We start from the raw sequence: 26,146 nt of genomic DNA on the forward strand, positions 1-26,146 counted from the left end.
CATCCTCTTATCCTGTTAAGGGTCACAAGAGTCTCCATGTTCTCCCTGTGCCTGCATGGGTTCTCTCCGGTACTCAAGCTTCCTCCCACAGTCCAAAGACATGCAAATGACGATGAGGTTAATTGAATACTCTAAATTGACCGTAGGTGTGACTGTGAGTGTGAATGGTTGTCTGTCTCTATGTGTTGGCCCTGTGATGGACAGGCGACTTGGCCAGGGTGAACCCCGCCTCACTCCCAAAAGCTGCTGTGATAGGCTCCAGCCCCCCTGTGACCCTTAACAGGATAAGCAGTAGAAGATGGATGGATGGATGGACATGAATCAGCATATCAGTTGTAGCATTAATGGGGGACAGGCAGCATGCGCAAAATTGTTAAATTATATCCATAGGCCAGTCCTGAGGCATGCAGGTACCAGAAAAACATTTAAATGATTGAAATTTGAAGTTAAAGAGAAAAATTTTGGTTTAATTTGTTTTCTTTCCTAACTTTTGCAAAGTATTAACTGCCCCTGTATGAACAAATCACAAAGAAACATATTTTTGCTAGCCTTGCTTTTGTGTGTGCAAAACTTTTTCACACATCCGCAGCACATGTGAAGTTTGGGGAAAAATGTGCAGATCTTAGTTATTATTATTGTGACTTAACTTAGTTTTATGGTTACGTGCAATATGCGTAAAGGGACAACACTTAAAAATTAGCACTTCGGTACACTTTACAATAACCTGAATCTGCTGCTCTTCTCTAACTCTTTTTTCGCCTTTATCACGTCTGCTCCACATAGCTCTTTTTTTTGACAGCTGCATATTTTTCTCTGCCCCAGCACAAATGAGAGGTCCCTCCATCCATCCACATTGAGTAGTTTCATCTGCAAGAAAAGCAGACAAGAAATCACTTTTTTTGTTTGATTGTTTGTTTTTTTTAAATCTTGTTTTCTGAATTAAGGGGGAAAAAATAACGAGCTGGATTCCTGTTTTGAGGTTTTTGGGCGAAACTTAAAAGAAAAAAATTTAAAACGTGACCTCTTTCTGGTGTTGAGGACGGTAAGTCGTACTTAGGTTGTTTAGACGACTGGCTCCCGCATGAAAGTGAGAAGAACCTGAAGGGGCCAGAAAAGACACACTATGCATATCAGGTGCCGTAAATATCCAACGAGGAAGTGAACAGCCCAAATTGGGACATCTACTAAATCCGTCTGAAAACCAGTCACAAAATGTGAAAGCATTCCTGGACTTTTTAATCTACAATATAATTATTCTTCTGAAAATTGTGGAACCTTCGGGTGCTACCAAGTCTGACCTGAGAGAGGCAGTAATGTGCCGCAAGGCCTCTAGCCTGCCGTAAACCAACAGAAGAAGTGAAGAGTCCAACCTGTGGAAGACGAAGAAGAAAACGACCGTGACATATTCTAATTTGTGTTTTTCAACTACTTTCAAGGTTTGTCTACTCCTACGGAGTTGTCACTTTTTTACCATACTACTTCGTGTATTGTTGTGTGTTGTTACTGTGTTTCTGTGGTGTGAGATATAAAGTTTGACCTCTTGTGTAGCCGCCTGTTGCTAGTGTCCGTCTACTCGGCGAGAGTGACTGACGCCAAGTGTTTACATTGCAGCTCAACAATTTATGAGTCATTGACTTGAAAACTGAATGGATGGTTCATTCAGAATCTCGGTCCAGAATATTATAGCAATCAATATAAGTTTGAAATATTGGTGATTATAACGAGGTTTATGTGTTACGGTTGTGTTATACTTCCATTCGAATAGGTAGGGACTAGACGGGTAACGAGTCGTTCCGTATATTTGTATTTACCTGGAATTACAGCACTAACGCAACCTTTTTTCGAGTAACAGCGGAGAAGTTTGTGTTTAACAGACAAGCCCGTCATTTTACGTCATCGTTACCCTGGTTACAGAGACTCGAGCGCGCTGGTAAATAGCTTATTCCCTCTTTACTCGCCCCCACTTTATACTTACTTATTTATTACTTTTTATTTCATATCGTGCATAATTTCATTAAAATTAACTCTTTATATACCTTTCAGCCACAATGCTTGTCCAAATTCCATGAACAGGAGGAGGAAGTGGAAAACCTTATCATTCTTGCCCCATTTTTAATAACACCACCAAATGTGGACCCAGGTGGAGTCAGCAGCACACGATATTAAACAGTTTCTGCTACTTCACCACTAATATCAGTCAAATCTTTCATCATGTCCTTTTTGCTTTTTTTTTGCATTCTCTTAAATTGGGTTAGATCTGAACAGCATTTTAAATCGCTACTCTGACAACTCTACTGTTTTATTCGACAAATTGAGACGCCACTTTAATGTTGTAGGTGCAGCCAGAGTTCTAAAAGACAAACTGACAGGAGACTGTTGTCCATGGTGGACTGTTAGATCGGCCCTGCGGCCTTTCATGGCAACAATTACTGTGTATGAGAATGTTGCAAGTGTACACAAAATTTGAAATATGTTGGAGTTGCAGTTTTTATTGTTATTGTTGTTATTATTATGGTGCAGTGGTCAGCACTGTCGCCTCACAGCATGAAGGTTCCAGGTTCGAGTCCTGGTTCAAGCCTGGGGTCTTTCTGTGTGGAGTCTCCATGTTCTCCCTGTGCCTGCGTGGGTTCTCTCTGGTACTCCAGCTTCCCCCTACAGTCCAAAGACATCAAGAGGGGACGAGGCTGATTGATACTCTAAATTGACCGTAGGCGCGGCTGTGAATGTGCATGGTTGTCTGTCTATATGTGTTGGCCCTATGATGGACTGGCGACCCGCCCCGGGTGAACCCCGCCTCTTGCATGAAGGCTGCTGGGATAGGCTCCACCCCTGGCCACCCTTAATGGATAGAAGTTATAGAAAATGGGTGGATGGATGGATTATTATTTAATTACTGTTTAGTTTTGTTACTCAAGGACCTTTACCAAGTAAGATGCTTGTAAATAATTTGATGATGATGATGATGATGATGATGATGATGATGATGGCATTCTCTTTGAACCCAAGAGGGATGTCCGAAGTCAGAGGTCAGGATCTGTCCTTCACAGAGGCCATCAGTAAAAGCATGTGTGTCCCTGAGCGTCTGAGTGTGGACCCCAGACAGCAGTGGAGGCTGGAGGAAGGAAGTGAGGCCAGGGGGAGGCCAGCGGAGCAAAAGCCTTCTTACACCATGCAGGTTCCTGATAGACTGACATACACAGGTAGGTTTTAAACTGCCATGCACCACATCAACCGAGTACAGAGTAGGGCTGCCCAGCTAGTCATTTTTACCTTTCTGGCATTTCTAAATGCATGTAAGTGTTCAAATCAACTGTAAGCAATGTTTTTCTAAAATGTTTTTTTTAAGTTCTGGAACCACTGTTGGGTCATTTTCACCCGCAAAGGAGCCACTTCATAAAATAAGTGTGCTATATAAATTGAGTCCATTTAACATTTACCATATCTTTTGATAAATTTGAACTCTCTAAGTATAAATGTTCTAAAAGTTAAGTCAGTGTCCCAGGATATGATTTAGGGACTATCAGATGGAGGAGATCAATGACCAATGATCAGTGATGGGACATTTTTACCTGATGCGGAGTGTTCATCAGACACGGCAGTTATTGGTTTAATAACAAGTAGATTGAGGGTTTTTTGTCACAATATATGGTCCCAACTCATCACTGGAGTTATTTCAGCCCTACTGCAAACATGTATATGCTAAGGGTGAACAGGCGGAGCTTGTAAAGGCAGCAGGTATGATAGAGCGAGGGCGGGGGCTCCAGAACTTTGCACCTTGTTTACCGTAGCCTTCAGTGAATTGACAGATTCATAACAGCAAGCCCCCTGTTATTTTATTCCCAAAATAACACACACTCTATCAAAAATCTGTTTTCTCATTCTACAGTGGGTTTAATTTAATTATGTGGGTGACTTTATTTTCTCATTTGTAGCATACATTTTCAGAGAACACAAATGAAGAAACTGTTTCAAGAAATGCCATTTTTGCAACTGTTGACACCCACAGGGAGTAAGAAAAACCCCACCTGGTGGTTCATGGGGGAACTGGAATGGCAGTTGTTCTCGTGTTATATGTTGGTATAGTGTTGTCTTGTTATATTTTAGTCACATTTTTCTCCAGAAATGGTCTGATCTTGTGTTCTGTCTTCCACCTTTGACGCGTCACCCGTAGAAGCTCCTGATATGAGTCCCAGACCCCTGTTCACCCCAGCCACACCAACAGTCTGCAGCCCTCTGAGTGTAGAAGCATCCTGGGACAGTCCGGCCGGAGAGGTCCTCCAAAGAGAAGTACTGCAGGTACTTCATAGTCCATTTTTGATATTAACTGGATACCAAAGCCAAAAATACTTCATTAGGTGAGGAACCACCAGTTTTTACTGATACTGATATTTGTGGTGAAAATAGTGTGCCTGCATATTTTAACCCCACTTTGCAGGATTCATAAAGAAAATAGAGCAGGGGTTTCAAGCACATCATAAATCATCCTCACATCTACATGGTAAAGCACAGACATATCCTCAGTATTACAAATGGCTGAGGTGACGCCAACATTTAGAAGATCCTTGTTTTCACTTTATTAAGAGTCAAGGAATCCCAAAATGCAATCAAGTCTTCAGGTCCTGGTTCGACAGAAGAGGTGTTTTGAGTTTGTGTGTTTGCCTTGGATTTACCAAAAGAAGTTAGAGTCTTAATTAGGAAAATTGATTTGAAATGAGATTTAGATATGGCTGTCACCGATTGTTGCTCTGCATTTTATCCTGTCAATGTGTGACCCATTTAGAAAAACAGTCCTTGACCCATGAAGGGGATTAAAGACACCTGGTTTCCTCTGCTCGATTAGTCTGGTGAAACACTTGCTTGGCAAAGTACCTGTCTGACTGAGCTCCTAATTGGTGTTCTACACATGTAAGACAGAGATTCCAGACAGGAACAGGAACAGCAGAGTGGCTGAATGAAAGAAGCGGTCATGACACCCAGCGAAAGCGCCTTGGCTGAATCTGAAGAAAGCTTTGCTTTTAGAAGTCTTAAAATCTCAGCTGCTATCGTTGAACACTTTTATCTTTTGTTTTCAGTCACTTCCTTTTCTTTCTCTTTTTCTCTCTCACACAGCATGCAATCTTCTGTCTTTGGTTAGTCAACACTGTAATTAATCTGAAGTCTGGAGACGACGGAAAAAAGTAGTGTCATTATTTGCGGTAACTGAATTCTGTTTCGCTCAAACACAAATGAATAGGGATTTTAACAACAAGTGTGTGAACATTCTTTATATTATTAAATGAATAACAATCTGTTATTTCATCTGTTTAACGTCTTATTTAAATGAGTCCATCAAAAATTTCGACATCTTTTTGAACACTTTAAACAGGCTGTATTCCACCACAGCAGCCCCACTCAACATGATTCTCTAGAGTGCAGCCGTTGAAAGACTTTGAGGTTTCTCCTGCTGTGGTGTGAGCTGGCAGGGCATGACACCACAAAAAATCCTCCTAGACATTGACCTGTTTAATGCAGCACACATACAGCGTTCGCTGAGCAGGGGTAGCCGCATGAGCAGACTTGATGATTTAGTAGTAGTAGTAGGAGTAGTAGTAGTAAGTAAGTAAGGTTTTACCGATATTGTAAAGTTTTTCCCGCGTTTGCTCTACATAACGCCATGCCATATGATGCTTGCGTTGTCTCGGCTAAACCTCTCAAATGCTGTCTTCTGAAAGTCACTCAGCTTCCTGTCAAAAAATCTCCAGCGGCTTGGTTACCAAACCCTGGTGCTATGTGTCAGTGTGACGCTGGAGTTTACATGGTCCCACATTGTCATCAGCCATGTAGCACACTGTGGCAGTAGAGCATCTTCAGTACCAGTCCATGAAAATCCAAGCCTTGAATAATCATTTTCATGCTTCCTCTGGTTCTTTCATTTCAAATCTCAAACACATCATCTCATATGGTCCATGTCCTCTTCATCCAGCCATGTGCTCAGTAATCTCTAAATGTTAACGTGCATAAATACCACTGTGTGCATGCAGAACGTTAATGTGTGTCGAGCATCTTGGCCATGTGCATCGGACTGAAGCTGAAGTCCAAGTAATTCTATGGCCGCAAGTAACAATGCTGATCGATGGCAGTTATTTGAAATAAAGAAGTTCCTACACTGCAGAGCCAGAGCACACAGCTACTTAACATGGATGGACCCCATCTCAGACAGCGTTGTCGGCAGAGCAACCAGAGCAAATTAGATGGCCTTGCTGAGCTGTGTGTGCAGTGAGATCCGTGCGAGGGATTTCTTTGACTGATATGTGTCTTCCTCTGTGACAGAGTCCCATACGGAGATCTTACAGTGACCAAAGCTTTGGCAGGACGCCAACTGGCACACCAACCCAACTGCTGCTGGCATTGCCCAGACACCCATCCACCTTGTATGTCAGAGCAAATAATGCAGTTTTTATAAGCTATAGATGTGTGTGGGTTTTAGTCCAGATGAAAGTCACGTCATTGTTGGTAATGTGAGCCAGCCAATGAAAATACACAAGAACTCTGTACAATGCATAAAGCATTTGGCTTAATTGAACGTACTTTCCCAGGTTGCCAGTCAGATTGGTAGCAGGGAGTTTAATGTAATGATACTGCTGGAGGTCAAAACAACAAACCAGGGGCTGATGATCATAGCATCTTTCCAGGACTGTTAATATCCTGTCAGTGACTGGTTGGTTCATAACCATGTGGCTCAACTGGTTGACTGTGAGATTCCTGTAGGACTTGAAGTGTGTTTTGGATGTTCTGCAATTTATCTTTCATCTAAAAGTCATCCTCTTGTATTATTTCTCCATTATTCCTTCTTCCATCATCCTCCTTCTGATCCTCTCCACCTCGTGTCATCCCTTCACTGTGCCTCCTTGGCTGTAGTCAGAGTCCAGGCCATGCCTACCACCAGTGCTCTACTGCTTCTCCTTCCACCCAGACCACCAGTCAGCAGGTCCAGCCTCTCCTTGCCCCCCATCTCAGCCTGCTCTCTTCACAGTCGCTGCTGCAGGCAGCCAGGCAGCTGGGCCTGCATGCCTCACAGCGCCTCCTGCAGGCTGTCCATAAATACAGGTCAGATTTTCATCTCAAAGCATTGTCTATACTCTATCCCAAAATATTTGAGAATTTGGCCGATTATGCATTTACCAATTGAGGCTGTCAAAGCCTTCAACAAATAATGCTCAAATATTATTTTTAATTTTTGAAAAAGAAAATTTAAAAAAGGCAGCATGTTGTTGCAGTGGTTAGCACTGTCACCTCACAGCAAGAAGGTTCTGGGTTTGAGCCCCGGCTGGAGCACAGGATCTTTCTGGGTGAGTCTCCATGTTCTCCCTGTTCCTGCTGGGTTCTCTTTGGTACTCCTGCTTCCTCCACAGTCCAAAGACATCAAGAGGGGACCAGGTTAATCCAGACTCTAAATTGACCGTAGGTGTGACTGGGAGAGCCAGTGGTTGTCTGTCTATATGTGTTGGCCCTGCCATGGACTGGTGACCCGATCAGGGTGAACCCCGCCTCTCACCCCAAGGCAGCTGGAATACGCTCCACCCCCTGCGACCCTAAGCAGCTCTCACCCAGAGCAAGTCTGGCCAAGGAGAGAATCCCCTCTCAAGGACTTGGGTTCTGGACCCGGAGCTATGTGTGGTGGTGAGGCCGACTATATCTAGCCGGTAATGCTCAACCTCTTCCACCAGCTCCGTCTCCTTCCCCACCAGAGAGGTGACATTTGAAGCCAGCTTCCGTGTCCAGGGTCAGACCAAGGCCCCCACCTTGGTCTGCTGCCCAAACCACATTGCACCAGACCCTTCAGGTTCCTTCTGCAGTTGGTGGGCCCATGAGGGTAACAAGTCCATGTAACCTTATCAGGCTGGGCCCGAGAGGACCCCATGGGCGAAGTCTCGGCCACCAGGTGCTCGCCCACGGGCCCCTACCCCGAGCCTGTTTCCAGGGCGGGGCCCTGGGAACTCTCTGGGCTAGGTTCACCAACTGTTGCTCTTATTTTCCATGAAGGGTCTTTTGAACCATTCTTTGTCTGGCCCTTCACCTAGGACCAGTCTGCCTTTGGTGAGCCAACCAGGGGCAAAATGCCCCTGACAGCATAGCTCCTAGGGTCCTTAAGGCACTCAAACCCATCCACCATTTCCGGAAGAGTGCAATAATTACTATGATGTCATATGTTATTCCATGTTATTTGTGTTTCTATATGTGTGTTTTATTTGTGCTCCTTTGTTGCTGTGCCCTACACATCATGTCTGTAGGTGCCATCACTGAAAATGTCCTGGAGCCCTGATGGGTTTTGAACAATAAGGGTCATAAACCAACAGTTCCAGTGACTGTATCTGCTTAGATGTCAGCTCACTGCCAGCTACATGTGAAAATCTTTGCGGTTTCCTAAATTTTGTGTAGTTATTTTTCTTTCTCTGTTGAAGATTTGGCAACCAAAAGAAGCATCCAACGGTGAGCACGACGACCGAGGGCTCTGCCTCTGTACACCTGGAGCACAGAGAGAAAAGGTTAGTCTGCTAAAAAAATATCCTTACCTTTCTGACACGGCTCCTTTGTTTATCTTGAGTCTGGAACGAGCCGTTTTAGCTCATCGAGGACATATTTATAGTTGTATTCATTCAATGTTCATTTGTGTAGGGACGAGTATGTAGTATTAGATGAATCCACATACCACAGCATTTATAACTCTTGCTGATTAGTGATGCCTGTCTCCCAGAGACTGTAAAATACGTCAAGGAGAGAGATGTTCTTTTAAGAGTCCGAACCACACCGGGAACTACTTTTCTGTCCATGCAGAGAAGACGCAGTACCTCAAATGCTTCATTGAGAACTAGAAAAGGGACTTTGTAAGAGAGGATGAGGAGGACCACTCCTGAACAATAAACAGGCAGTGTTCAAGTCATCAGGGACTCTGAGAACAAACCTAATATTTGTGTATTCTCATTAAATGAGTCTGCCAGCAAACAAAAAGGTGAAGAGTCTGTGGTGGATGGGAATTGTGATAAGCCTCTTTTGAACTTCCCTTATGGTTTATAGAGTAAATTATTCATCAATTAATTGAGGAGGACCAGCAGCTGGACTTCACTTTTTAACGTCCATCCATCCATCCATTTTCTATACCGCTTATCTGTTAAGGGTTGTGGGGGGGGGGGGGGGGGGGGGTTGAAGGCTGACACTGGGCAAGCAGCAAAAAGCAGGGTTCAACCTGGACACATCACCAGTCCATTTCAGGGTCATCAGGAGCAATTCGGTGCTCAGTATCTTGCTCAGATGTACTCCAACATGGTCACTGGGGGAAGTGTGGCTCAAACCAGCAACCCTGCAGTTGCTGGACGGCCACTCCACCTCTGAGCCCATGCTGCCCTCTTTGCGTCTTGAGGTGTTGCTTCTACTAAACTGAACCCATCAAAAGATGTTTGTAGATTTGTGGTATTTTTTGGGACTGCCCCATTTACATACAGGCATTTTGGGAAACTGTTAAAACTGAAATTGAGAATATCTTCGACTTGGACATCCCACTAGAGGGACTGTCTGAAATATCTCCTGAATATGACCATTGCTATATTCTGCATATTCTGTTGCTTGTTGAAAGAAAATTAATCACTTTGAATTGGATGAACGATTGCTCAGTTGGATACAAATCAAATATGTCTACAGGATGGAGCGTGACCATACAGCCAATTAAAAGTTGGGTTTATTTTGTTTTTGTTGAGACTATTAATTTCTGTAGGTGAGTACGTGTTTTACCCATATACAGTTTTACTCTGTCTGCATATTTTTAAAACCTAGACTCTTTGTCAGGTGGTTTCGTCCTATATCAATTGCATGCAGTCGTATATGATTGGCAAGAAAGTAAAAGCGAACAAACGTGGAGCCACTCTGAGCTGCTTGTCTTGCACCATCTACTCTTATTATTCTTGTTTTCAGAGCTGTGGACAACTGGGGCGCAGAGGAAGCAGGAGGAGCTGCTGTTGAATTCATCGTGCTCAGGAGACAGGTTGGTAGCGATAAAGGCTTGCGTGTTGTATTTGTTTCTGTCTTCTTCTCTTCATCTGTCCATCTGTGTGTACACGTAGGTCATGAAGATGAGCCGTCGGCTGGCTGCTCTGGAGAGGCACAACCTGGAGCGGAGGAACACTGAAGTAGTCCTGTTCTCGCTGCTGTTCTCTGCCTGTCTACTCAACATGTGGCTGTGGATCCGCAAATAACATCCAACGTTCATTCCTCTCGTCCTTGGAGGAAATACCAACTTTAACGCTTTGACCCAGAATGGGTGAACTCGTCCACATTTGCAGGCTCGTCATCTCCTGGTCTTTACAGCAGCTCCTCTTCACGATGTTGGTAGAATTCTGCTTAGGTTTGCAACGCTGTGAAGAGTCTCACCCCTGAGGTTCAGAGGAAGCTCCAACCTGCCGTTGACTGCGCTGGGAGTCTCCAGTGTGAAAGATGACAACAAGTCGAATCCGTTAAATGAAGAATTAGCACGATTGTAACATGATGTAGCCTGAAGCCTATGAGGACTGTGGTTCTACTGTGAAACCCATCATTACTGTTGATTTGGACCCGTAGCACTCGTGTACAGTTGCAAACAGCAAGGGTTACACTTCAGCGACATGTTGTAGGGGCTTCTGTGCCATATTGCACTGATCAGGGTGATACTGAATGTTCAGAAGTGTACAGTACAGCGGTGCTTCTGTGTCTCCAGCAACCCTCCCACTATCCAATGATCCTCTCTCAATTGTCATTATCAATTATGCATTAAAACATTTGCCAGCCTTTGATTAATGACAGCAGCCCTGTTAATCATGTGTCAGCGATTACAATCAAAACCACATTTTTTTCTCTCTTATTTCGCTCCTCAGTCATTTGTTCAGTCACGTTCAGGTGACGTGGAGGTTTCAGTCTCCAGGTTGGAGGTTCTCAGCCAGAGCTGTACTGTAAAATTGAGGGGGGAAACTTCAAATCCAGAATGACTTGCGTGGGGTATTTAAATGTCAACTGTTTTCAGCCGTATGCATTAACAGAGGTTTCATCTTTGAAACGACCAGATAGATGAAACTGGTCGTGAGATAATTCCTCATTCCGTTGATAAATGAGAGCCTGTGAAGATGCAGAACAATGCTGAGGGTCATGAAAGTGGAGTCTCACTCGTTCAGGGTTCAAATCTGCCGACCAGCCGGAGCTTTTCTGCGTCACGTTCTCCCCTGTGTCTGTGTGGGTTCTCACCAGGTGCTGCAGCTTCCTCCCACACACCAAATACACGTTCATTAGAACTCTAACTTGCCTGTAGATGGATGGAGAGAGAAAGAAGATCAATTCTGTGTATGATCCTGTTAAAACAATCAATTTAGGTTTCAACTTTAAATAGTAGTGATGTGCAGCAGGTCCGTAACCCCAGTGGGCTCTTCCACGGCTGATGTGCCGTGTATTTACTTCTGTCTTCTCGGATGCCATCGTCTATTTCGCAGCGCTACTGCCTAGGTGGTGTTCCCCTCATGGATTGGCTTAAATGACGTCGTGCAGAAGAAGCCACACCAGTGTCATCGCCCTCACATCATTTCAACATGGTTTTGATGCTGAACTGATGTGAGGACGCAGCACATCTTAGCATCAGAACCATGTTGAAATGAGTTTGCCCTAAAACGGCTGCAAACTGCTGGTGTGAAGTACTCGTACTTGTGTGACATTCATTGGTGAAAAGTAGTAGAGTCCATCCATCCATCCATTTTCTTTTGCTTATCCTGTTAAGAGTCGAGGGGGGCGGAGCCTATCCCAGCAGCCTTCGGGTGAGAGGCGGGGTTCACCCTGGACGGATCACCAGTCCATCCCAGGGCCAACACATAGAGACAAACAACCATTCACACTCACAGTCACACCTGCGGTCGATTTAGAGTATCAATCAGCCCAGCCTTGATGTTTTAAGACTGCAAACATGCAAAGTCCACACAGAAAGATCCCGTGCCCCGAGTCAGTACTCAAACCCGGAACATTCTTGCTCCACTGCACCACCGTGCCGCCCAAGTAATAGAGTATTTTTATTCAAGATCTATACTTCAGTACAATTTCAAGATATCTATATTTCTTGAGTACATTTATTTTAGGGGACTTTGTACTTTAACTCTGCTGGATTTCATTGGAAATATTGTAATTCTACTACATTTATCTGAACCCTTCAGGTTCTTAGGAGAGAGGTTTTGTATAGAAAACCTAGTGAAGATTAACTACTTTTAAATGTGAAGCCTGACAACTTCAAGAGGACACAGTCAGACCGACGCTCCTGGATCACACGACCTTCAGCTGTCAGTCAGTGGTTCCAGGATTGAATGCTCCAAGCACTGAAATGCACAAATGTAGAATAATCTACTTGATAGTTGAGTAACTTCCATCCACCCGTCCATTTTCTACATTGCTTATCCCTTAAGGGTTGCAGGGGGGCTGGAGCCAATCCCAGCTGACATTGGGCAGGCCCCCCCTGGCCAGGTCGCCCATCCGTCGCAGGGCTAGTTGAGTAAATCCAGCATCAGATACTTGTTTATATTGTTTTCCCTTTTTCTGGCCCCCATTTTGGTTCCACTTGATGGTAAACAGCAAGCTTCATACCAGAAGTGAATCTGATGAACAGCAACACTTGAGCAAGTTTCATTTATTCATTCAAAAACAATGATAATCAAATCTTATCAAATATAAGTTTTGCGCATTAGTATTCGTACGTGTATTTTACTATGAAATGACACTGTAACCATTTGCAGCTGACAATTTTAAAAAATAAACTGGGGTCTATTAAAAACATTTTTTACTGTTTTCCCAAGGAAATGGAAAATACAACACTTCCCATTTGATTTGTTGTTTTTTATTTTGCAGAAGATTAAAAGGACATAGAAGCTGATGTGCAGAGCAGTAAATGAGTCACTGTACCACAAGAAGTCTCAACATTCATTTATTTTACGGAGGAATTCATCTGATTTATCATACATTACAAACATGGAGTCTAGTTGTTGGGGAGTTGGTCAGAAAGGTTACACAGAAAGAAAATTAGGTCATACCATAATACAAGGAACTGAGATGAATGTTGTAAAACTGATTAATCAAAACATTTTGTAAAAAGTGAATTGTGATTGGACAGCAATGACAAAGTTGGTTGAACAGAAATCTCTATCATTCAGACAACGTTACACTTGTTACTGTTTGCAGTAGAAACCAGTTGTCGGAGCACAGGAACGTCAGACTGGAGCTTTTCTTTGCCACGCATTTGTCACGTGATTGTACATGTAAAGCGAGTGATGATCTCATAATGACAGATGATGTTTTTGATGGTGTGCCAGTGCAAAAAGATTTTGTGACAAGTGTCTGGTGCAGAAATAACAGGTTTTATGAGTCATCTGTTTTCATCGCGTGGAGTCCCAGTGGAGTTCTCAAAACTGCATAGTTGGTTAGGAAAATGGCTTCAGCGTTTAGCACACAGGTTATGGTCTGATTTTTAATAAATCTCAGTAACTGGTTGGACTGAACTGCAGGAAGCTTTGGTAGAAGCTGGAGGCCGGACTGAGCGCTGAGGCGAGCTCAGGGGGAACATGCAGGTCTGTCAGTTCACAAAAAAACAAGACGAACACTATCAACCCTGAATATTATGTGAACAGTCTATAGCCAAGTAAAACTGCCATAATCATAAATACAAATCACTTCCTTTGTACACATTTATTTTCATTAATTTTTTTATGCAATTCCTTTTCATAAAATAAACAAAAATGAACATTAACTCAAGAAAATGTTTGAAATATTAACATACAACAAGTTTTTTTTAACATTTATGTGAAAACGGAGGATTTATTTCAACATGCATTTATGATTTCACCAGTTTTGGTCCATATTTTCAGCTCAATAGTAAAATGTATGTTTAAGTCAGAAGGGCTGTGTATGACCGAAACAATGACAATAATAGAGGAATAACAGGTTCACACTCCAGCACAGTAGGTGGACGTATTACTCCCTCAGTTGAAGTGACAGCATTATCAATACTGTCCTTTTCTAAGTTTGTACACTTTCATGGATAATACTGTTACTGACAATTATTTTGTTTGCAAATAATCTTGTAGTGCAAATCTGACATTGCGAGAGTCCTGATCTTAATATGAAAGGTCTTTTTTTATAAAAGCGACCCTCGTGAAACGTTTATTTCACAGTTCTACGGGAATGACAAACATCGAGGAAACGTATTTTGTTTGCAGTGCCTGCAGTGATCCCACCTCAAGCTCCCACACAGTCCATTGTCTAAAGCACATGTACATGCATATATTACACTACACCAGCAGAGGAGACGCTTGCTCATGTGCTGGCATAAATTAGTGAACATTTATTGAAGGGACAAGTTGTAAGCACCTGAACAAGCTAGCGCTGGTTAGCACGAGAGCAGTGGCCCATGGTACATATGCTCATGCTAAGGAAGTTAGCATTGCCTTGGAATGTTGTGAATTGGTGTATTATCTTACAGGGTGATTACACTCACAAATTTGACATGAAGGTGAAAATGATGTGACAGAAGAAGGATTAGTTATCCAGGTTATGGGTCAAAACGCCAGCTTGTTCAGGTTGTCTACACATTGTGTCTTTAATGAATACTAGTTTTGTGCTTTTTGTAATCATGTATCACACACACACACACACACACACACACACACACACACACACACACACACACACACACACACACCAACATTACCAAGACCTATTTCTTTTGGGACCCACCAACTCTCATCTGTAGCTGGACACCAGAGCTACAGCTACCTCGTCCCTCTTCATGCTGTCCTGGCAATCAGCTGTGCTTCTACTTCCGTGTACAAAAAGGGCAGCATTTTCAGAGGCACTATTGGTGCATGAGCACGTCAACCATCCTGTCTGTTTTCCTCACTCGTCCTCAAAGAATCTAAGATCCTTCAGGAAGCGTGTGTTAAGTGTGTTGGCAGCACTCAGCTACATATTTCAGTCAGCTGAAGTTTAAATGATTGCCCTTAGCTGCAGAAATATGTAGCAGTTATAACATTAAATATTTTATTATATCAATAAATGTAGGTGAAGTAGTGGTGTTCAGTTCTTCTTGCTACACCAGCTGTTATAAATAATTAAATATCTTCTCTGATGAAGACTACCAGGCGTGATCGGCATGGCCAAAATAAATTAGCGTAACTGAGATGTGTGTACGTTTGAGTGTGGGTGTGTGTGTGTGCGCGCGCATGCTACCGCTTTACCATAGAGTATTTAAAATAGGAATGAAATGAAATGTTGAATTTGCACTACAAACAAACACAAGGAAGGCGCATCCTTTTTAAGCCTGAACTATCTAATTAAAGGTATCAGTGCACTCCAATTAGCATCCCCCTGATGAAACTGCCTTCAATGAAACGACACCGTCTGTTCGCTTCAGTGAGCTTCTTTGGTCCTATGTTTTTTTGTTGTTGTTTTTGGTTTTGAAGTGAATATCTTGGACCTTGCAACACTAACCTGGATGGAAACGAAATAAGCACAAAATGAGAACCGTGATGAGCGATAGTGACTTTGTGGCTCATGCTTTGTTTTTGCTTTTTTTTTTTTTTCAGCTGCTGCTTCGGTTGACATGATGACATTTAGGGCAACAGTGTGACTCCAGCTTATTAAAAATGACTGGAGAAATGAAATCGGGGAATGATCCACATAAACGACACCACTTTTTTAACAAGACATCACATGTTTAGTTTCCCGTTGCCAGATCAGCCAAATCAGAGGGAACCACTGTAATCTAACAGACATGCAGGGTGATTAAACGTTAGTAGAGAACTTACCAAAATGATCATAATGCTAATAAAATGGCAGACTGGCAGTTATACCTTTGCTGTAGCTGCACTTTGACGATCAGCTACATCACATCAAATCAAACCTCAAGTCAGTCAAAATGCCATTTGAAAGTAGCCTTCATGATTTTCATAATTTTATTGGCAAACATTTTAAATAGATGAAAGTGATAGTAAAACAAGTGCCTAAATATTCATCATGAAGTATATCCAGTTGATTCTGTCACAATGCAGAATGTGATGATACTCAAATGGGAGGCGAAATGCTGAATTATGTGGAAACATTGGACGGAAAAGAACTTTCAACTGTGCAGTCACACACTCTGCCAACGTCTCAGCAAGCAGCCGGACCAGCATCCGGGGGACGCTTGATCCCTGTGGGTCAGAGTCAAGTACTAAACTATGTACACTGCTATTGAGAGTCCCAGAGAATACAATCACCACTTTGGTTCCTACTGAACATTAGTTCCCAAACATAATGGAACAATGTACATTAAAAACAAAGAGACACACGGACCAAGGTGTCTGAAAGAATTGGTCTTCTAGGTGGGTGCATATATATGACGTGAAAATAAGAGGGAATGGCTTCCTAACACTCTGTCATACCATGCAACACAACGTTGGTTGATGCTGATGTTTACAACATGAAGGAATACGCAACAAGAACAAAACACGATAGGTTACTGTTTGCATAACAAAAAAGAACTCTCTAGAAGAACCTTGTGGGTGTCTGTCTCATACGCATGTGTATGTCCAATCCTCGCACACTCAGGATGAATGTTGACGGCCTCGCTGCTCGCCATGTGAAGCTGCAGTTAGAGGCAGTGGAGGCACATCAATGCAGCAATTTGTCCATCTGGAACCTTCGCCAGCTCTGACACAAGCACCCAGATGGAGCGGAGCACGTTTAGGCTACAAACCATCATTGTCTAGGTCACATGACAAGCAACACCTCCCAATCAAACCCCTGAGCTCCCACTTAAAGAGCCTCTGCTGTTTGAGAGTGACCCCAACCCGTGGGGTCATGCATGTAGCAGAATTAACTGTCACGCTCTCCTGCCACAGATCCAAACAAGGCTGCTGAAGTGCTGCTTTAAACAAGGTCAAACGCGTGTATGACACTTGCAGTCAGTGGCCCTGGAAATGCAACAGAGCTGAAAGCCCCCTCTCTGGGACCCTTCAGCTACACGGGCCATTGCACGCTGACAATGTTAAGAGTGTTTGATACTTTTGATTACCCAGTGCCATGTCTAAATATCGTTCAAAAAACATTACACATAAATACAATACCTAATGTCAGACGTGTTTAAGTAATAAGACAAAAAAACAAAACAAAAAAACAAGAAAAAAATAATAACTAGTGCAATAAATGCAACTGAAAGGTAGCGGTTAGATTTGGTCCAACTAAGCAGCGACACCGGACAGGAGAGTTTACACGCTGCTCTCTTACAGCGACGTGGTCGCTGGCACGTTGGCAGAAGAATAAAATTCTGTTACTGCTAAACTTAAAAGATGAAGATCAAGAAAGTCCTCAGAATAGTATAAATAGTAAAAAGCCTCTGGACCCTATTTAGGTGATATAGTGTAGGACATGAATGGTTCCGAAGCTGATGGCACAGGTGCAACTTTGGGGCGTTCAGTCCATCTGAATTAGTCGAACGTGAGCAGTGTCAATGTCACAAACACGATGAGTTGCTAAAGTAATCTCAGGTGTGTTTAAGACATCATGTAAATTTTACCATCTGCCACTGACAAACAAACTCTGCAAGCTGGAGAGAAGGAATGTTTTCTTTCCTTTTCTGTCTAAAAAAATTCAGAAGCAAAATGTTTCACTGTGGTTCCTCTGTCAACTGCAGTTTGGTTTTGCTACTTAAATGTCCCACAATACCTGCTGCAGGGACGCTGGAGTGAGATTATAGAGATAAGAGGCTGAGTCCAGCAATACTTGAGTTGAAACTGAATCAGTTAACGCTGCTGTGCTTCATGCTCTGCTGTTAGGAGAGCACTGCAGTGAACACAGCTTTGAATGGAGGCTAATGGAGGGCAGCAGAAGCACATGAGCTGCTGAGTTGCTGACACTAACAGAATGTACTCCTGTTATGAACCACTTCATGTCTGAATAGTTCCTTTATACATCGTTATTGTTGGTCAATGGCACAAATGCTTTGTGCTGCATGAAGATAGGAATGTGGCAGCAATATTTTAAGACAGATACACTCATGGGCACACAGACGGGTGCAAGCGACTGAGCCAACATTGGCACTGGAGCAGAGAATGAGCACGGTCTGAGACTAGCAATGACACCGCCGCTGTGGTTTACACCAGACATGAGATAAAGTCACCAAAAAAAGGGACTTCATCTTTAATTCAACATTAAAATATCTATACACCTGTATAGTTTGTTGAATGAGCCTAAGTAGAAGCAGATCTTCTTTTTCCATCTCCAAGTGTCTTTTCTGAGCTCGTGTGTTGACGTTTTACAGGGAAACTTGCATTCACCTTCAAACATTCAACCATTTTGTGAACCAAAAATCTCCAAATACCGTCTTGCATCAGAAAATGAATATGAAGCTCTGGACTTTGACCTTTTTCGCTTCCAGTCAAGACAATGACTTAATTAATGAGACAGATGAAAGAAAATAAATCTACTGCTTTGATGATCAATTAGATGGTAATTATTTTGAGATGTGTGTGTCATGAGCACTATTCACAGTTGTTTACGTTTTAAACAGGGCAGGAGGTCAGTGACAGAATGAAGGAAATGTGTCAAATCCCCAGTCATGCTGGAAGTGCTTCAATGAACACGGAGTGTAAACGTGACATCTGCCAGTCACCTGCAGCGTCGTCTGCCTTTGACAAGTCTGACGGGATCTTCGTTCCAATGGAGCTGCCTTACATCCACGCATTTGGACAATGAGGTCATGGGGTCAAATCAGGATCTCCACCATGTCATTGTCAACTTCTTGTTGGGTGGGTGGGGCAGGTGGCGGGGCTTGTTGCTGTGAATGCGACTGGATGGGAACCCTCCTCTCCAGGGTACTGCTGAGAAACACTGGAACGTCTGCAAAAAGACAAACCAAGAACATGAAAACAAGTCAAAATATCACTCAGAATCAATGAGATACAGCCAATATTATACTGCAATACTGCATCTGAGACCAGTCACTATCTTCTATAGAGTCCCTTGATACTCATCTGTTCACTGTTCCACTTCCTAAGCTGCTTTTAGATGGTCTTAGACAGACAGAAGAACAGAGAGACACCGTAAAAGATGTCCCATCCGAAAATATCCTGAGCTTTTTCACACACATTTACTAAAATAATAATCTGGTAAAAAAAAAAAGTCAACACTGAGATTAATACCCACATAAAATAAAACAAGCAATTTATGTGAAAACTAAAGTGATCTGAGTTCAGTTCAGTTCACAGTCTCGGTTGTGTTCTGCTAATCTGTGGATTGTGAACACGAAAACTCTCCAGGTTCACTTTGTCTTTGTATTACAGCCCTCTAGGCTTGCCATACACAGATCATATAGCAGCAGCTATCTTGTTCTAAGTGAAAATTACCCATGATCCAAAGCAGTCAAGGTCTGAGCTCCAGATAGTGTGAAAAGAAAGAGGACTACGTCCCCAGAGCTGAAGGGGACCAGTGAGAGAACTAAGTCCAATTCCAACTGATAAATGTGAGCTCAAAAAGAACTGAGCTCATTTTCTGTTGGTCCACTTGGAGAGGACAAGATGTGAGTACACTCTATAAACAACGATGGGCTGCATGAAATAAATGGTAGAAGCCGACTGTAATTCCAAACAGTTTCAGAAATCATCAGTGATTTCTCCCTGTGTCACACTTCCCCCCTCCGGAGCACCGAGGAGATCATCATCATCAGCATCATCATCGTCATCACCACCACCACCACGGCTGGTACAAACCCATGATCACACTTAAGAATTAAATAAATGAGTAATATCATCTAATGCTGTGAGTATCAATAAGTACCACTGAAGTGTTTGTGTGTCAATCACAGCAGTGACCAGGAGCTGTGAGCTGCACAGAGCTCTCAGGAGACACCACGCCACACACATTCCACCTTCCCCTGCCACTTTAAGTGCTTCAACTTCACCATCTGCACATGCAGAGTCTGGATATATTGCATTTAACGTTGACTACTAACTGTAAAACTGTGCAAAACATCCATTTACAAACTATCAAATGCATCGTCTTTTGTGGAGCAGCTGCATATCCAGTTGACATCGTATTAATGTACTGTCATTATTTTTAGCGTTAAGTGTTTGTGTTATACGGAGCTGCTGGGTGTAAAGATGTGGACTCTACTAGACCCTGCTGAAAAGGGAAGTTTCATATCGTCTTGCTGTTATTCGTATCAGGCCTCCATGTTTGTGTGCATTTAAACTTTGAGTAAGGATCCAATATACTTTTTTTTCTTTTCTAAATGAGGCCTCAGAGCATTAGCATTTAGCATTAGCCAGCTCAATCTAAGATGTGTGACAGACAGAGGGATCTGACCTGCTATGCGGTCTGGGATGTACACAGGACTGGGGCTGGACAGACGTGCGGGCAGTGTCATGCTCTGCAGGGCTGGCGTGCTGGGTTTGCTGGTTTCCTGACTCTGGCCCTTCTCGGTCTGCGTGCAACTGTCCCTGCTGCCGGTCTTCGAGTGGCCTGCTGTCATTGGAGTGGAAGGAAGCACTGGGGAGGGGGATGATGAGATTGAATCTGTTCTGAGAGACTCAGTGCGGAACTCTGGACCCAGAAGAACCCCTACAGGAATGTAAAGAGCACAAGTTTTACTTCAAGTCAGCCTGTTTCTGCCGGAGCCAAAAACGTCATCTGGTTCTTACCCAGACTCCCCTTCCAGCTGGTGTCCTTGCGTTCTTCAGTAATGGGGGAGCTACTGAGTCCCAGGCTGTGGGAGAGCAGTCCTGAACCACTAGATCCAGTGTTGGAGATGGACATCAGAGACTTTGAAGGCCTCATTATAGGTGGCCCATCTGACTTGATGGGCTCCTTCTTGGAGCGCTGGTGGAGCACCTTGATCATAGCATCTTTCTCTATGATCTGGGCATGTAGGTTCTTGATCCTGGAGGAGCAGAGTATGAGGAAGAGCATGAGGAAATGATGAGGAAGAGGATGGAGCCACGGTTACTGTGACATACGACTGATGTGTTCAGACTGGAGGCCCCTCATGTTACTTGTACTTGCAGGTCTCTGTTAGCTGGATAACGCGTGCTTGTTATTTGCTTTACTCCCATGTGGATACAACTGGTAGTCCATCTCCACATGCACCAGTTACTTGCTGATGGAGAATTGTTGGGTGTAGATTCACTGAAGGACTGTGGTACTGGACCTGCTCTACTTGTTAAGTGTCATGAGATCACTTCTGTTGTGATTTGGCACCAGACAAACAAATTGACTTGCCCTGACTCACTCCTTAAAACTAAAGACATACAACTTTGGACCCCATGAATAGAACCAAGCTTGCTTGGTTGCTGTAAAACCTCCAGAACCAAACCAAACATCTTGCCTGCTTTCCATGTCCAGGCAGCGGCGATTAGCCATGAGAATCTCCTCTTCTTCCTTCTGGATTCGAGCCTCCACTGATGTTTCGTAGCTGCTGCTGGGGGAGTGGCTTATCACGGCTGCAGATGTGTCCCTGCAACACAGGAGGCAGTTGTTTAACACAATGTCACGTCAAATGTGTTTACAGCGCTTTGATAGTGTAGAAAGAGGAGAAATTTAATTGAAGCCAGTTGATACTGCGTGAGTATCTGTTTGCATTACTGCTGAGGACTGTGGTGGAGGTGAGCTGGTGAGAAGGACAAGTCAGGAGTCATCGCATGTCTTTTGCAGAAGGATGTTTTTCATGCTCATACAATGAATGTCGGCTGTTCTGCACTTCTACCTCTGAGTGGCAACAGAAGCAGCAGCGTCCAGGGCGAACTGCCTCATCACACTCTCCTCAAGGTACTTCTGCTCCCACTTGGTCATGTCAGCTTCCAGGGCCAGGATTCGCTCCTCTTTCTCCCGAAGGTGCTCCATCAGCGCTGTGGCGTTGTACTCAGATGGGAGCGAGCCGTTGCTCTGGCTGCCCCCCTGACGCTGCCATGGATCAAAGACACAGAGAGCTTTTAGATTGATAGGATTTTTATTTTGCAATGAGCGACTGTTTTAGTGTGGATAGAAATACTGCAACAAATATGGATTGTACAGACATCGATAACTCTACCCAAGCGCAGCCACACCCACCTGCTAGCATCACTACAGACTTTTATGTTCTCTGAGTGAATCGGTGACATTTTGCAATCAGAAAATTGGAGCTCCCAATAACTGACTATGGTCCAGGCAGAGTTTCACTTTACTGGTACTTGAACTTTACATTGTGCATATGAACAGCAATTGTAAAGAGTTATGGTTTGGTAGAAGACAAAGATTCATCAGAAAAAAATATCTTGACCACCTGAATAGTCCACCTGCACACTATCTGAACCAAAAAAAGAGCTCATTTTGTTGCAAGTTTAGGTCAGGGTCCTTCTTCAGGTGTACTAATACACCTGAGGGTATTTATTTAAACGCTTTATTCTACTGAACAAGCACAGAAAAGCAAGTTTGACTTATTTATAGGTCTGCTCTATTGGTTGATTAATATGCTCCAGTTAATCCAAATGGATCCCAACTTTTTGCAGTTCATTCAGATAAAACAGACGTCCTGGTCCAGTGTTGTGTCCACTGTAAATGATGCTTGTGGGTCACTAGTTAAACCCTCTATGGGTTAAGCTGTAAATCTTGAGAAACATGTTGGGTCTTTGGTCTGCTCCTGCTTTTACCAGCAAAGGAACATTGCCAAGTTAAGGCCTGTTGTGTGTCAAATGGAGATGGAATTGTTAATCCATACTTTTATATCGTCTTGTCTACCAAGGCTAGTCTTCACTGGCTCCCTATCTTCTTCAGAAGGTCCCTGTGATGACGTATAGAGCTTTGCATGGCCCTCACTGGTGGTGTTACCTGCTGCATGCGGAGCGACTCCAGCTCTCGCTCCAGTCTGGTACGGAGACGATGCTCGAGTTGTTCTCTCTTCTCACAGGCTGCTTGGAGCTGAGCAAGAGCCTGCTGCATCCTCTCCACCTTCTCCACATAAACCTGCTTCTTCTTTAGCTGTGTGCCCCCCCCCACACACACACACACACACACAAGTGTCAACTACAACATAGCATCACTTGTCCCAGCCAGGTTTGGTGCCCCTGGAATCTCTACCTTTTTAAATGCTGCTGCTTAACAACAGTGATTTCAATCAAAGTGACTGTTAGCAAAGAGAAAAGAGAGCTGAGAGGAACTCTGTACACACCTGGTATGAAGATACGTCCAATCATGAGTGGACAACTTTGATACCAGGTGTGAACACACTCCAGGTAGCCTGAATGTGTCCTGAGATCTGATCACTGAAACCACATTCTGGTCTGGGCCACACGGACCCACATTTTGTCAGCAGTGTGTAAGAAATTCTATCCTGAGCCACACTGAAGGACTGCCTCATCTTCCGATGTCCTTTATTTAAGTGGAATTATGACTGAGCATGTTAACAGTGGCATCTTATCACAATGTCGGATCATGTTTAAAGCTCATATACAGAGATCAATATGGTTGCATCAAACATCTTAGGTGGTTTGTTTTGTTTGGGACATGCTCAGATCTGGTTTGTACTTCCCGAAACACGAGGAAAGTATCCACAGGTGCACCTCTTGCTCTCTTACTAAAGAGTGAAATGCCATACTAAACACCATATACTCAAAAAGTACACTTAAATTCGGCACATATTTGAGTAAATCTCAATAGCATGCTTCAATTCCAACGTACTACTCAGACTGCACATGCCACTTCCTGCTTCCTGCTGCTGAGTTGTTACCATGGTGACCACTCCAGCAGCAGCAGCAGCAGCAGCAGCAGCACACTGCTCCACACCCTCTCTGTGTACCTGGCCAAAAAATGTCGTTTCTCCTGCACTGTCATTTTCTCCTCACCTGTTCAACTTCTCACAATAAAGTATAGCTAACTATATAGTGGGAAAGTATAGCAAACACTTTTTTTTACATCATTCAACGTCCTCAGGGAATATCATTTACGAAGTTCTATTTAATATACTACACATGAAATCACACAATGTGAAGTAGGCTAATGAATAATAAATAAAATATAAAAAAATGGAATGGTTTATTTTAAAGATATAGAATATCTTGTGAATATCCATCCATCTTCTACTGCTCATCCTGTTAAGGGTCATGGGGGGGTGGAGCCTATCCCAGCAGCCTTCAGGCGAGAGGGAGGGTTCACCCTGGACGGGTCACCAGTCCATGGCAGGGCCAACACCACCACCGTGCCGCCCTCTTGTGAATACATCTAGCTTAATTACAGCAGGTGATGTAATTTATGTTTGACATGTCTACCCATTAAATTAGACACATTTGCAGTACACTGAAATACACTTGTAATTTCATGGTTCGTTTATTGAAAAACATTGGCTCATATTTCTTGGTATGAACCACCACATAAAGGTGTCTGTAAAAAAAAAATTCACACGTTTCATCTCTGCATCATCTGAGCAACATCCTGGCATGTGTTGCTTGCACTAAATAGAACTGCCGTGGGTAAATACAGACTAAAATATTGTAAATGCATGTATCCTACGCGTTTAATCAAACTATGTGGGGAGGTGAGACCCCATCACAGGAGATGGATGTAGGGACTCATTTTAAAGCCAAGTTTGAACAAACTCAGCCAGGCTGACCACTTCTGATGGGATCACATCTGGGGCCATCTGCAGCTGTTTTGTTTTGACAGGCTGTTTCCTGTTCTGTACTGATGGACTCAACAGGACAGACACAATGTAATGGCCAGTAACAACAATAACTAGGAAGGTAATGGGAGTAAACTGTCACAGTGGAAATATATGAACACAACACACCACAACAATACATTTATGGTGACGGGGGACAACCAGCAGTAAACCAAAGTGACAGGTAGTATTCTCACCTCTTCCTCCAGCTTGACTACTTTGGCCTGGGCGTTGTTGAGTGCCTGATCTCTAATTTCAATGTGTCTCCTCTGGTCCTCTGTGGTGGAGCGTAGTGCGTTCAGCTCCATCTCCAGTTTTTCCTTCTCACGGAGCGTCTCTTTGTCTGAACAGAGGTGCACACAAAGACACGAACACACTGTCTTTCATCCCCGTTTTTGTAAGGTCTACTATTATTATCTTTTTTTTTCTTTTTTCTTTTTACTTTATTAAACTACAAAACAGTCACATTAGGGTTCTGAGTCTTTACAGAGTCACACAGAAGCAGATCTGAGTTTTGGGGTTCTCACTCTGTGTGAGCAGCTGGGAGATGGTCTTGCGGTTGTCCTCTGAGCCATCACACTCTTTGGCTGCCAGCTGTTTATTGGCCGTCTCCATGCGCTCTTTAAAAACAAGGACACACAACACAAACGATGCCAAGTCATCAAGAGTCTGACTTCATGCCATCACATGATAAATTTTTAATTAGTTGTTGCATGAATCTTCATTCAGAAAATTGGGAGATTTGCAACTTTTGTGTCCTGGCGGACTTCAGTTTTGGACTCTTGATAACAGAAGTTAAAACTATATTCAGTTGTTTTCAACTGGATTTCTTGAATGGAAGAAGTGGTTCCATACTGTGGCAACAAAAATTGGTGAGTATAATCAAGGACAGTGTAAAAAGCAAGCAAGCACCAGCTTGGATCAAAGAAAATGGACTACAGAAGCTCCTTTGATCTCCCAGTTAATTACTGAGCCAAGCTTAAAAGACCTTCCAGTAATTGCTGAACAACTTCATTTTCACAAAAATAGCAAGAAATGCTCACTTGTAGTGATCTTTTTCAAATATTTTGTAGTAAAAGCAACTAAATGGAAAACAATTTTGTCCCCAGACGGTGATTAGATTGGATTTAACTCTGTGTGATACACACGCATCTGTTAATAAATAAATAGTCCCAGATTTTCAGCAGAAATGACACCTTTAAAGCATCATTTCACCCAAAACTTGTATTTTACATTGAGCAGTGACTGCAGAGCGCTGGATTTCAATGATCTTTTTTTGCGGCCCCAAACCAGGACAAATGCAGGTGAGGTTGGCGTGGATGAAACAATAAAATGGACCCTGAGAAAATGGCAGACGTGCACAGAACAGTGAAGGAAAGGAAATACAGCCCTCCTGAGGAAAGCAGATGAAGCTCATTCCAGAATGAGAGTGAATCTCAGTGTGGCTTTCACTCACTTTCA

General features: G+C 43.2%; 2 protein-coding genes and 1 long non-coding RNA gene across 7 annotated transcripts in view; 1 reads left to right on the plus strand and 2 right to left on the minus strand.

The window, feature by feature from the left end:
- Nucleotides 1-1,057: 1,057 nt before the first annotated feature.
- Nucleotides 1,058-1,847, minus strand: LOC147249206 (uncharacterized). The gene is made up of 3 exons (XR_015119558.1): nucleotides 1,812-1,847; nucleotides 1,299-1,370; nucleotides 1,058-1,098 (listed from the first exon to the last, which is right to left on the minus strand). It is a non-coding gene; the product is annotated as an uncharacterized LOC147249206 (long non-coding RNA).
- Nucleotides 1,279-12,303, plus strand: LOC147249207 (mitochondrial fission factor-like). 2 transcript variants are annotated; one of them, XM_086227195.1, is made up of 8 exons: nucleotides 1,279-1,436; nucleotides 3,007-3,200; nucleotides 4,172-4,296; nucleotides 6,310-6,410; nucleotides 6,898-7,086; nucleotides 8,442-8,525; nucleotides 9,946-10,015; nucleotides 10,095-12,303. In XM_086227195.1, the coding sequence occupies exons 2-8, from the start codon at nucleotides 3,011-3,013 to the stop codon at nucleotides 10,224-10,226; spliced, it is 891 nt and encodes a 296-aa protein (XP_086083321.1). In that variant the 5' UTR covers nucleotides 1,279-1,436; nucleotides 3,007-3,010; the 3' UTR covers nucleotides 10,227-12,303. The 2 variants fall into 2 exon arrangements, with proteins under 2 accessions (XP_086083321.1, XP_086083322.1); XM_086227196.1 differs by lacking the exon at nucleotides 6,898-7,086.
- A 3,263-nt stretch (nucleotides 12,304-15,566) lies between these two features.
- amot (angiomotin) overlaps nucleotides 15,567-26,146 on the minus strand; it is a 60,802-nt gene continuing 50,222 nt past the window's right edge. For all 4 annotated transcript variants that reach the window (XM_086227188.1, XM_086227187.1, XM_086227185.1 and 1 more), the window contains 8 exons: nucleotides 25,213-25,305; nucleotides 24,883-25,028; nucleotides 22,861-23,010; nucleotides 21,761-21,957; nucleotides 21,383-21,511; nucleotides 20,700-20,938; nucleotides 20,365-20,619; nucleotides 15,567-18,900 (listed from right to left, as the gene is read on the minus strand). In XM_086227188.1, coding sequence (XP_086083314.1) covers nucleotides 18,767-18,900; nucleotides 20,365-20,619; nucleotides 20,700-20,938; nucleotides 21,383-21,511; nucleotides 21,761-21,957; nucleotides 22,861-23,010; nucleotides 24,883-25,028; nucleotides 25,213-25,305 — 1,343 coding nt within the window. In that variant the 3' untranslated portion in view covers nucleotides 15,567-18,766. The remainder of the gene's footprint in view (nucleotides 18,901-20,364; nucleotides 20,620-20,699; nucleotides 20,939-21,382; nucleotides 21,512-21,760; nucleotides 21,958-22,860; nucleotides 23,011-24,882; nucleotides 25,029-25,212; nucleotides 25,306-26,146) is intronic.

The sequence above is a fragment of the Aulostomus chinensis genome, chromosome 15 (genome assembly GCF_037954235.1).
Source record: "Aulostomus chinensis isolate RoL2024-O1b breed Wild chromosome 15, RoL_Achi_v1.0, whole genome shotgun sequence".
Classification (NCBI taxonomy): domain Eukaryota; kingdom Metazoa; phylum Chordata; class Actinopteri; order Syngnathiformes; family Aulostomidae; genus Aulostomus; species Aulostomus chinensis.